Raw genomic sequence first — 9,744 nt, 5'->3', positions numbered from 1 at the left:
AAGGGGTAGAGCCAGCAATTAAATTTAGGAGGGTACATTGTAAAAAAATAATAATAATTAATAAACATGATAATAAATATAAATTCTTAAAATCAAGTCGCAAAGGAGAAAAACTGCTCAAGATAATATATCAATTAATGAGTCGTTTAAGATATATAAATAATTAACAAAAATTTTAAAAATGAAATAAAAATGAGAGAAAAAAAAAAATAGACTTTGATTAAAAAAAGGAAATTTTGACTTTTTTCTTAAGGAAATTAAACGAATTTAAAGAGTAACAAAAAGAATAAATATAAAATTTAAGAGATAATTTTAAAAAATAATAATTTTAGGGGGGCATTATATGAATTTTTTCATATATACCTATAAAAATACATAAATTTAGTATATGCACGTTCCGTTGCAGACACTTGTTCCGCTCCTGCCACCACCCCACTAACTAGGGGTAACAATTCATATTTGTGGATCATAATCGTGTCATGTCGATGTAAATGTGTTCTACTAAATAGGTAAACTCAAACTCTATCCATTTAATAATCGTATCAGGAACCCTCAACACTAACCTAACATGTTTATTAAATGGGTTAACTTGACCTGTTTCTCAAAACAAGAAGTTTAATATCCAATCAACTAATAAATACTAGAAAAAATTTGTCACAATTAACCCAAATATTCAAAATAAGAAGAAAAATCATAAAGCATAGTAAAGTTAATGTTGAAATGACTTAACTGTCCATAATAATTGGGTTTAAATAGGTAATATAATACATAGATCATATTCATGATTATGATATGTTAAATTAAACGGGTATAAACGAGTTACATGGGTTGAACCTCTTGACCCTAACCCAACACGATTAAGTAAACGGGTTAATCGTATCAACCCGTTTATAACCCAAACCCATTTAAGATCAATCTAAACCCGTTTATCCCGTGTCATGATGGTAAATTGTGTCGTAATTTGTCATCCTTACCATTAACATAAATTGATTTGATGACTGTCAAATTTGGTCCTTAAATCACTCTAATTCTAAAATCATATTTGCATCTCGTCAAGCCAGGCCCCCGACTATAACCCAACTCTTTTATGCAGGCTCAAATTTCGGCACTAGCCCAACCCATGCAATTTTTAAACTTGGGTCTACACATACCTACCTATGTCTGATGGTGGTGGTATATTTTATTTGTTTAGTGGGGGGTCCATACGTTTCACCAGGTTTTATCTTCTCTACTCCTCTGTCCACATAGTTCTCTGCTGCTGCTACTCCCTCTAAAATTTACAATTACAACCCTCATCTCTCTCCCCTCTCTCTCACAGACACCCCCAGAATTCGAACCGTTTAAATCTCAAGATAATAGGATTTCACCGCTTAAAGCTCAGGATAGTAAGATTTCTTCTGTACTCATCTAGAATTCCTTTGTATTTTGGTGTTGTAAAATTATTTGCATTGTTATTTTTGGTAACTGTAGCTTTCTTGTTATTGTTTCTTATATTCACAACTTGGCAAATTATTCCAATTCCTCCCTAAACCCAATAAGCACTTGCATTCCTTCTTCAAAAGTCCTTTATGCGAGAAGTGCGACACAAGTATATATTTACTTGTTGGGTTTTACTCAATTTCTGCATTTGTTTCTGCAATTAAAGTCCACTAACTCTTTATTTCTTCACAAATTTCCAATGCCCTTTATCTGTGTCGTTCCAATTATCTTATTGGTTCTATTTTATTTGTAAGGGATTGTCTCATTTATGTTGCGAGAACAATTTTTGGAGATAGTTTTTCTTAAATAATTTTAGTTATAAAGAAATTAATCAACATTTTTTTGTTCTTTGCCAGGGAAAAAAAATTCCATCAAACATAAACTGCCTTAATTATAGGTACAATGGTCTTTGTTTGATGCATTTTTGCTCTGTTTCATGGGTTTATTAACTTGTAATGTGCTATATATTTCAAACCCAAATTTTGCATTAAGCTGTGAAATTTCAAGAACCCGTCACTGCCATTTATGGGGAAAATCTTTGTTGCAAAATTCTACAACCTCTGGGTTTCCTAAATCCCGTTTTCGACCGGTGGTAGTTATTACCAATGTACAGGAGATAGAAAAAATTGAAAACAAAGAAGAAGAGAAACCAAGGTTTAAGTGGGTTAACATTGGTCCTGACATATCAGAAGCCCAGAAAGTGGCCATATCTCAACTCCCACCAAAGATGATCAAACGATGCAAGGCCCTCATGAAACAGATTATTTGTTTCTCTCCGGAAAAAACCAGTCTGTCCCATTTGTTGGCTGTGTGGGTGAAGATCATGAAGCCCACGAGAGCTGACTGGCTTTCGGTTCTCAAAGAATTGAGCAATTTGAATCATCCGTTGCTCTTTGAGGTATTAATTTTGTTAGTTGCAATTGCAATTTCCTAGTCGATTCCTTTTTCTGGATGTTGATAATTAGAAACTATGTTTCTGTTATAGGTAAATGACACACCCACTTTACTTTGTCCCAATTGGGACTTGAAACCTCATCCATTTCATTGGAAGGTGGAGCAGATAATGCTCAAGCTAAACCTCAATAGTGATAGTTGGAAGATATTATATTATTTCAAACAAGATATTTTATGAATTTCTTGCTAAGCTGGAAAGCTGGTCCAGTTGTAAAATGATTGATTTTCTGTGTTCATGCTATAGATCTAAATCAATATGCTTTGAATTTTATGCCTCTACATTGTATGCTAAATTGTGTGACTTAAATTTTAAAACTTCAAGCTTCAGAACCTTAGTTATGCAATTTGTAAGAAGAATTTTGCTTCCAGTCTTTGTGATTTGAGGGTTCTAGCTGCAACACAGCAAATTTCCCAATATATACCATAAAACATTGCACCTCATATGTTGGGGTGCTATTAATCTGCAATTGGCACATCTGAAACCTTCATAATCATCTGAAATTCCAAAAGAATGTACTTGTTTCTACTAAAAAAAATTGTTGAGGAATTCTTTGTATTACAATGTTTAGCTTCTACATTACAATGTTTCTAGCTCCTGAAATATTTATGGTTTGTGACAGTGCATCATTATTCTGCTAATATAGTCCTTCTCAACAACATATGAACCTAAACATTGAGATCTTCATATTCTCCATCCTTATTTTCATATGTGGAAGCACATATACAGTAACACCTGTAAGCGTCTTCATATTAAGATTCAAGAGTTCAATGTTAGAAACTCTATATATGACCTTTCAGAAGGATAAGCTGCCACAGAGAGAATGCATATGAATGTGCATTGCATGTTTCACCGTGCCCTAGTTGAAATGAGGTGAACCATCATCTTTTCACTTTGACTTGATGTCTCTTTGTCTATACTACTACTTTTCCCGAGTATACGTCTTTCTCTCCTGATAAATGAACAAAAATGCTCCATTTCGGTGTCAAGGGAAATTGTGGTAATCTGGAATAACGAATTCCTCTAATTTCCATGTGTAAGTGATTAAAATGTAAATCCAATGAGCAGTTAGCTTTCATCTTCATTTGTAGTATGCCTTAAATATTTCTCCTAAGCAAACAGCAAACCCAACCCCCCCCCCCTTCTCCCTTCTGTTCCCATCCTTACGAGCACTTCATTGGGTACTTATCAAAAAAAAAAACGAGCACTTCATTGGGTACATAGATACAATTTGTCAAGTATCGAATTTAATGCCCTGATCATCAGCTTTTTTAATTTTTCCTTCAACTGGGAATGAATTATTACTGTTATATTATTTCAGCTATTATAGATGGAAATTTGGGCTTGTCAACTATTCTTTTCAAGTTCATCTGAGCATTTGTGTTTTTCTTTTATTCGAACTTCTATTTTGCTTTTAAATTCTGTCAAAGTCACGTTAATTTTCAAGATCTTATGCCACTTTACCATCTGGTGTTTGGTTGTGGCGTCAAAAACAGTTTTTAACTGCTTTTCTTTTGGTGCCAACTTTTCATTTGACGTTTTCCCCCACCCAACCAAATAAATGGTGTTAAGTTGCGTCGTAGGAAATAACACTTAACGGTCCAAAGTTACTTACCCAAAAAGAACACTTAATGGTCCAAAGTTAGGAGAGACATAATTTACCAAATGGTGTAAATATTTGTCCTCGATAAAATGAGAAACTTCCAGGAAGATAGCATATTACTATTGAACTGGTTTCCTAGAGCCCGTATCTTTTTGTACAAGAGCATTATAGAGTGTTGTCCCATCAATTACAGTGTTTGGAGGAATGGACTTGGTGTAGGCCTAATCATCATCTTTACTCCCCTAAACTGGCTGTCCCTAGATTTAACTTTGTGATTTCATAGTTGAGAGGCCAAGCTTTTATAATTATATTAAGCAATGACTCTTGCAACAGATTTCTTTAGAAGCCTTTCTTTAGGGTACATATTTCAATTAAGCTCTGCAAACAAAGGGGGGCATTGCCGCATTAGTCATCCCCGATGTTTCAAAATCTAATTGAATGTCAACATTATGAATCTGGATTCTTTTTGTAGCTTATTTATTTTAACATCATTATGTGCATGCAGATGGAGTGTCTCAAATTGTTAGCCTCAGCTTCATGTCTGAATTATATTGCCCACTTAATTTATTTTAGGTGGCAGAACTTGCACTCCTGGAAGACTCATTTGAAGCTAATGTTCGTGACTATACCAAGATAATTCATGGTTACGGGAAGCAAAATCGATTGCAAGATGCTGAAAGTATCTTCTTGGCCATGAAGAAAAGAGGCTTCGTATTTGATCAGGTGACCCTAACTGCTCTAATTCACATGTACAGTAAGGCTGGGAATCTTAAGCTTGCTGAAGAAACATTTGAAGAGATGAAGCTGCTTGGCCCAACATTGGATAAAAGATCATATGGCTCAATGATCATGGCGTACATTAGAGCTGAAATGCCAGACAAAGGAGAGAGTTTACTTAGAGAAATGGAAGCCCAAGAAATATATGCTGGAAGAGAAGTTTACAAAGCATTGCTGAGAGCATACTCCATGATTGGTGATAGTGAAGGAGCTCAAAGGGTATTCGATTCAATTCAATTTGCAGGCATCATTCCTGACGTCAAGCTGTGTGGACTGCTCATAAATGCCTATGTAGTGGCAGGTCAAAGTCACAACGGTTATATTGCATTCGAAAATATGATGAGGGCCGGTCTTGAACCTAATGATAAATGTGTTTCTCTAATTATGGCTGCTTATGAAAAGGAGGATAAGCTGAACAAGGCACTGGACTTCTTGATATATTTGGAGAAAAATGGAATTATGCCTGGGAAAGAAGCGTCAGAAATACTGGCTAGGTGGTTTCGAAGGTTGGGGGTGGTAAAAGAAGTTGAGCTTGTGATAAGAGAATATGCTTCCAAGGTAGCTCCTGCTTTTTAGTTCACCAGCAACCTCTGTTACATTTTCATGTCTGCCTTGTAAACGGCCCGAGTCTCCTCTTCTGAATTATACTCCGATCAGTTGCCAAGAAGATGTAAGAATATCGTCAGATCTTAACTTTTGGGTCTTTCCACCTGGAACTCTTGGCTGTAAAGGCCCCTTGAATGTTTCAACCGTTTTTTTTTCGGTTGGATTGATGAGGGAATAAAACCAATACACTGACAGTTGCGCTTCTGATTGGGTATGTTTTTCGATTCACATCTCTTGTGGAACTCATTTTTGACACCAGACCAAGGGAAGAGTGTCAACTGTCGTTTTTGTGTTCTCTCAAACTCCGGCAAGTGAGGCTCAATCTGCAGCTAAAGTAGCAGAGGTGTACTAAATTATCAATATTACCTGAAAATGGAAGTCAGTCCTGAGTATGTGGTGTATTAATGAACCTGGAACCTGTGCTTTTAATTCTAACCCACTTTCTAATTAATCTGAAGTCTGAACCATTGATACTATATGCATTCTCTATTCACTTTTTGTTAGTTGTGTTACTTGTGCATGGAGATGCGCACGCACATGATGATACATAGGAGGGAAAATCACATCTAGTGGACCCTTTTTACAGTCACATCACGTGAGGTCAAAATTTTCAAATGTTTGAATAGGTGAATTCTTCAAAATTGTTTAGGTGGACTTAACAAACACGGTGTATTATTTTGAATTACCTATAATACTCCGTATGTCGTTTTTACAATCACACTGTATATATATGCGCAGTTTTCTCTACCATGTTTCAAATGACTGAACTATTTTGAACTTTTTCAAAAAAAAAGAAAAGAAAAACTGATTTCTCAGAAGAACTGAAAATTCAGATAAGGAGATCCATCTACTGTTAAAAGAAACTAACAAACTTAATGTTCAAACTTTCTTCCAAATTTAAACAGAACACAGCATAATGAAACACACATACATAAACCACTACTTGATTCTAATCCTACAACAAGCACAACAAGCCTTACTACTTGCATTACCACACACTAAAATTAAGTAAAACAGAACTTTTAAACCAGGCTCCAACCATCATGGATCTCCGGACAAGTACCTAGTACATTGGGTCAGTTTCTTCATCTCCTAGAAGCTCTCTCGCAATTGCTTCTAAAACCGAGGAAGTTGGTGGCCTAATTGGATCATCTTCTGGTGGAATTGTCCCAGAACTTTGCCCAATTGGTTCGAAAAAGGACGAGGGGTCATAGGAAGTGAACATCGAGGACCCTAATGGTATGTCCTCTGATAGGGAAGGCGGCGTTTGAGGTGGCGGTGGTGGAAGAGGGGGTGACCCTAATGGTATGCCCTCCGATAGGGAAAGCGGTGTTTGAGGTGGTGGTGGAGGCTGCATATATGAAAGTTCCAGCCGGGCTTGTAAGTTTAAAATTTCCATTTTCAAATTCGACACCTGCATGTAATGTCAATACACAAATAATAAGAAAATCATATTTTTGGGTATAAAAATAGTATTAACATTGTCTTTGGAAGCACTGAATTGATGGTAAATAAAAAATAAAAAAATTAAGCAACGATTCAATACTCAAGCATAATACAAAAGGGCAAGTATATTAGATATGCATCCACACACAATCTTCAAAGACAATTTGGAGACGACCTTCCATCCATGCAATTAATGTTAATTTATACTGTAGTTAGAAAAAGCACCAACCTCCGCTTCTGATCTGTCCTGTAATCAACTTAATTGTGTGTGCGCGCACCGTGCACGTATTGCGTAAGGCTATGTATAACTTTATCACAACCTCTTGTCTGGTTGTGTAGAAAAATTAATAAAATGTTCTCAACAGTGTCTGGTTGTATAGAATACATTTAAATTATTTAAAATTGATGACTTGTGCAACAACCATTCCTTGTTAATCTCGAGCACTCATATTTAGCTTTTAAGTATTTGTAGTTATGTAGATAATTATTAAGAAAAAACTTACTTATAGTGATTCCAAAGAAATTCGACCTCTCAACCTTCAAATTTGTGTGAAATGAAACTCACAGTGTTTTTTTTAAAAAAAGGTATCCTGTTGTCAATCCAAAAACTTTAGGTATGCTATACAAATTAAATTGAAAGTTTAAATTGATTAAACATTTTGATTAATAGATGATAAGGTACTAACCCGTATCTTCCTGTCGGATTTAGGGATTTTTTAATGGCTAAGAATTAAAAATTCCTGTCTATGACACCTCAAAAATAGTAATTTTATAAATAAACATAACTTATATGCCTCCAAAACTCATAAAAATGATATACCAAAACAAAATATATTTAAAAATTAATTTTGTAAACAATATAAATAATTTCTTAAAAAAAATGATTCTGTAACAATTCTTAAATTTACCACTTATCTTTTCACTCGTGACTTATCATTTCAGTAAAAGATCTAACTGTTTCCCTCGGTGCAGCACATCTTAGTCCGCTAATATATTCATATATAATAATAATAACTAATACGGAGAAATAAAAATGATATTATATATAAAGAGAGGAGAGAACTCATTAATCGTTCAAGTTCACTCAAATGTGACCTTAAAAGGACCAGTTGATTCAAACAAACAAGACCTAGCTAGTGGATCTAGATCCGATCCGATATATGCACCCTTATATACCAATTTGGGTACTAATTAAATTGCATGGTTTAATCCATGTTCTATGTGCATGCATGTGGTACTAATATTGTTCACGCGTGTGTTTTTTTATTAGTATTCTTATAAATTTGTCACTCATATATATGTAGTCTCTCAAATCCAAGAGTCAAATTATAAGAGCACAAGAGCTCAGTAGTAGCATTATATATAAATATATATGTGTGTGAATGTGTAGTGGGGTGTATATAAATGTGTGTGTAATATTGTACCTCTCTTTGGAGAGAGAGCATTTTAGCTACAGCGCCATAGACAGGCTCCTGAAGCCTAGCCTCTGCCTCATAACACATGGTGACCACCACGATAAGCCGCCGTTGGACCGGTATTTTCTCAAGAAGCTTGGCAAAGTTGCTAGTTCCGAAAACCTTGTGCACCGCCCTGAAATGGGACACACCTACTTCCGCCGAGTCGAAGTAGGGCGCGAATAAACATTCTGGCGAGCACTTCTTCCTCAGGTACTTGCAGCCACCGCACGGTCCTGTACCACTGCCACCGCCATTGGCGCCGCTACTCATACCACTGTTTGCATTCATCATTTTCAGGGCTAGGGAGGGGTCTTGAAGGAGAGAGTCTAGAGAGAGTGAAGGGTGGGTATCGTTTGTTGAGTTTGGTTTGTTTGGTTTGGAGGACGATTTAAAGACGACATAGAAGAGTTTAGAAGCACGAGATGACGCAAACTTCATATACAGGTTGCGCGAAGCCATCCATGCGGGAAGACACCTGCTTCCTATTTAACTTCCTCTCAGCTCGTGCATGTGCGTTTTGGAAGCACTTCTTTTCTTCTCTTCGTCTTTATTTCTCTCTCTAGAGATTCAATTCATTCATTTTTTTTATTATTATATTTTTTTGGAAGCACTGCTTTTCCATCTTAATTTATGGACATGGCAACAGGAAAACGGTTCCGCGCTTCAAAGGCATAAAATTAATATATTGCCCACAAATTACTATATATTTAACGTGAAATGTTTATTTGACACCAGGATGTTAGAAATTATAGTAATAATTCATGATTTAAGAGTCCGATATATTTAACTAAATTTATGTGATTAATGAATGATGTCATGTTGATATCATTTTTTACTCACATAAAATAATTGGATATGTCGAGCAATGAAGAGTGGATCCTTCAGAGCCCCCTACCATACCCCTAACGGTGGGTAGAGATGGTTTATAAAAGAAATTAAAATATTTAGTGCACTCGGTGCATCATGCACGGGCTAATCGGAGTCATTCGTGATGTGTTCGTGCCCGCACGTGTTATGCATGTACAACTCATATTAGCTCAATGCATGGTGCACCGTAGCGAATATCTATTCTCCCTAACCCCCACTAACTTTTAACTCTCTATCCATTGCCCAATCAAAATATATATCTATATATATATATATAATAATTATTATTATAAAATAAAATTAATTAATTAAATTTTTTTTAAAAATGATAGAAGGATAGGATAGGTAACTAAAGAAAATCATAGGGGTAAAAATGAGAGATGGATGGGAAAGTAAAGAAAATCATAAGCCAAAAAAGTTATATTGGTACCTCACCCTAACAAGATAGGCCGGGCCACATGCTGTTGCCTTTTACTTTTTATTTATTTACTTATATTATTTTATTATAATATTGACAAAAAAATATAGTCATGTTATTGAACTACACAATTTTTGGT

The 9,744-nt window shown here is 35.4% G+C and overlaps 2 protein-coding genes across 2 annotated transcripts; one reads left to right on the top strand and one right to left on the bottom strand.

Annotated features, from left to right (window-relative positions):
• The first annotated feature begins 1,201 nt into the window (after positions 1-1,201).
• Positions 1,202-5,893, top strand: LOC132276551 (pentatricopeptide repeat-containing protein At1g01970). Its single transcript, XM_059778014.1, has 3 exons — positions 1,202-1,385; positions 1,836-2,377; positions 4,608-5,893. The coding sequence occupies exons 2-3, from the start codon at positions 1,916-1,918 to the stop codon at positions 5,385-5,387; spliced, it is 1,242 nt and encodes a 413-aa protein (XP_059633997.1). The 5' UTR covers positions 1,202-1,385; positions 1,836-1,915; the 3' UTR covers positions 5,388-5,893.
• Positions 5,894-6,444: 551 nt separating this feature from the next.
• On the bottom strand, positions 6,445-8,779 carry LOC132278284 (LOB domain-containing protein 30-like). The gene is made up of 2 exons (XM_059780084.1): positions 8,288-8,779; positions 6,445-6,831 (listed from the first exon to the last, which is right to left on the bottom strand). Exons 1-2 carry the CDS (start codon positions 8,777-8,779, stop codon positions 6,481-6,483), a joined length of 843 nt encoding a protein of 280 aa, XP_059636067.1. The 3' UTR covers positions 6,445-6,480.
• Positions 8,780-9,744: the final 965 nt, after the last annotated feature.

The sequence above is a fragment of the Cornus florida genome, unplaced genomic scaffold (genome assembly GCF_030987335.1).
Source record: "Cornus florida cultivar Cherokee Brave unplaced genomic scaffold, ASM3098733v1 CherokeeBrave_3.0.0_Hap2_Chr10, whole genome shotgun sequence".
Lineage (NCBI taxonomy): Eukaryota > Viridiplantae > Streptophyta > Magnoliopsida > Cornales > Cornaceae > Cornus > Cornus florida.
The sequence above is the reverse complement of the archived record's forward strand: the minus strand, read 5'-3'. Positions and strand labels throughout refer to the sequence as shown.

Excerpts from the sequence above, each read along its gene's own strand:
- LOC132278284 (XM_059780084.1), bottom strand. The coding sequence starts at position 8,779 with ATGGCTTCGCGCAACCTGTATATGAAGTTTGCGTCATCTCGTGCTTCT. Across the intron at positions 6,832-8,287 it reads TGCTCTCTCTCCAAAGAGAG|GTGTCGAATTTGAAAATGGA; the intron begins GTACAATATTAC and ends CATTACATGCAG.
- LOC132276551 (XM_059778014.1), top strand. The coding sequence starts at position 1,916 with ATGGGTTTATTAACTTGTAATGTGCTATATATTTCAAACCCAAATTTT. Across the intron at positions 2,378-4,607 it reads ATCATCCGTTGCTCTTTGAG|GTGGCAGAACTTGCACTCCT; the intron begins GTATTAATTTTG and ends AATTTATTTTAG.